Source organism: Dendrobium catenatum, unplaced genomic scaffold (assembly GCF_001605985.2).
Source record: "Dendrobium catenatum unplaced genomic scaffold, ASM160598v2 fragScaff_scaffold_156, whole genome shotgun sequence".
NCBI classification, from domain to species: domain Eukaryota; kingdom Viridiplantae; phylum Streptophyta; class Magnoliopsida; order Asparagales; family Orchidaceae; genus Dendrobium; species Dendrobium catenatum.
In genome coordinates, this window is record NW_021318618.1 from 5803736 (window position 1) to 5805820 (window position 2085).

Sequence of the window (2085 nt, forward strand, 5' to 3'; positions counted from 1 at the left end):
GGAAGCTTAAGCTCTCAACCAACAGGCTAAGATGAGCTGTTTAAGGGGGGGATGAAAAGTAGATTGCATTTATCATCGTCCTTCAAAAACCCAGTCCCTTGTTGTCAAAAAGAGCGTCCAGGAACACCAAATTTGTCGGGGCAGACCCGGCACAGACACCAAATTTGCTCGAAAACCCAGTCCCTGGTTGCTAAACAAAAATTTTCATTCTAAATAAAAAGAAAAAGAAAAAGCACAGACACAACTCAAGTGTTAAAAAAACTCAGTTCAATCATAATTGTCCCAACATTTAGATTTCGTTTGAAAAAACTTTCATGTTGTTTTGCTTTTCAGACCGTCAGTTTTTCTACCGCAGCTTTAGGAAGCAGAGCAGTTTAAGAAGCAGTAAAAACAAACTGTCAAAGGAAGGCCGAGTCTACTGTAATGTAAACAGTGAATGATAAATGCCTACCCACAGCATTGAACTTCTACGACAATAAAATTTCATCTTCACTGCTCGTTTGCAACTGGCTTATCTTCCTCCTCCGCCACCTCCGGCGGCGGCGGAAGGTTCAGATCAACCATGAACCCTCTTTCCTCTCTCCTACCCTCTGCTTCCCCTCCCTGTCGTTCACGATGAACCCTCTGATGAACTCTCATCCCATGATAAGTGACAAACTGTCGTTCACACACTTGGCAAAAAAACGTCCTCCCATCTCCTGCTCCTCCTCCCCTCACGTCCGGCAACGCCGCCCCCGCCGCAGCCGTCGTCTCCTTGGCCTTCGCACTACACCCCATCACTCCCCTGTGACTCGCTCTATGCCCTCCCAACGCTTGTCTCGTGCCAAACACTCTCGCACATTCTCCACATGCGTATTCCCCTGCCGCCGTCGCCGCCGCCGCCGCAGATTCTTCACTCGTCCGGCGCCGCCATCTTCTCCGTCCTCTCGAACCTTCTTCTCCGACCGCCAACGGTCTAATTCCTCTCCACTCCCTCTCTGGATGACATCTCATGTGCCCGAACAGAGCCTTCAAATTTCCGAACCGCCGCCCACAAACATAGCATTCCGGCTGTGTAGCCGTAGATTTATCTTCCTCCTCAGCGGCGGCGGCGGCGGCGGCGGCATATCTCCTTCCCTCCGATGACGACGAGGAAGATGATGATTCCGATGAAGAAGAGGAGAATAGATGAATCATAGGTCGTTTTCCATGGCGACTGGGGCCAGCGGAATCAGAAGAAGGATTCATGGGGATTGATAAATTAAAATTAAAAAATAGGGGAGGAGCGAAGGAGGCAATTATTACTGTATCCGCCTTTCTCCCAATGGATGCGTCCATTCCCGTAGCCGTTCGAGCGTTTCAATTTCAGTGGCGAGACGCTCGCCCAAACGACGCTCTCGTTAAATCCTCATTGAATTCATTCGACGCAGAACCGCTCGCCCCTCTCGTTCGCTCGACTCCGCGCACATGACAACCGTCTCGTTCTCCGGCGGCCGCGCCGCGCAGCGAGACCCGCACGAAAGCAGTGACAGAGTCGAGAAAAAGTGTGAGAATCCACCTCATTTGTGTTTCTTTTGCTGCTTATTGTTGGCGATGAATAAACTGGCATTTTCTTATTCTCTTCTTCTTCAAGCTCTCGTCTTTTCCAATTTCTCCTGCGCCAAACAGCAAACTTTGTTCTCATTGTTTTCTCCTGTTACAGATTTTTTCTCCAGTTCTGCGACGCCGGCGGTAAAGGTTTTCTGTACTTATATTTATTCTTTTTTCTAACACGAGCCTGACGAGAATGGTTCAGATTGCAAGCAGTGTGAATATTGATTTGATACCTATTATGTACAAAAATATATATAGTATGTAAATTCATATATTCAGATGGTTCTTTTCATTCGGACACCGCATAGAATAATTTCTCTAAACATAAAAATAGTTAGGTGAGGGCGTCGAACAGAGGCCTATCAAGAGCCGTCATGTCACGCAATGAGCTTTATATTTAGTGAGGTCGCTACTCCTGATTGTCCTTCGGACACATCCAACATCCTCACGTAATAATTTTTTCAAACATAGATGAAGAAAATGTATTTCTTTCTTGAGATCTATATGATATCA

At 47.0% G+C, this 2085-nt stretch overlaps 1 protein-coding gene across 1 annotated transcript; it reads right to left on the minus strand.

Moving 5' to 3' along the window:
* Window positions 1-489: 489 nt before the first annotated feature.
* On the minus strand, window positions 490-1317 carry LOC110093940 (zinc finger protein ZAT2-like). Its single transcript, XM_020819007.2, has one exon. The coding sequence runs from the start codon at window positions 1315-1317 to the stop codon at window positions 490-492; it is 828 nt and encodes a 275-aa protein (XP_020674666.1).
* Window positions 1318-2085: the final 768 nt, after the last annotated feature.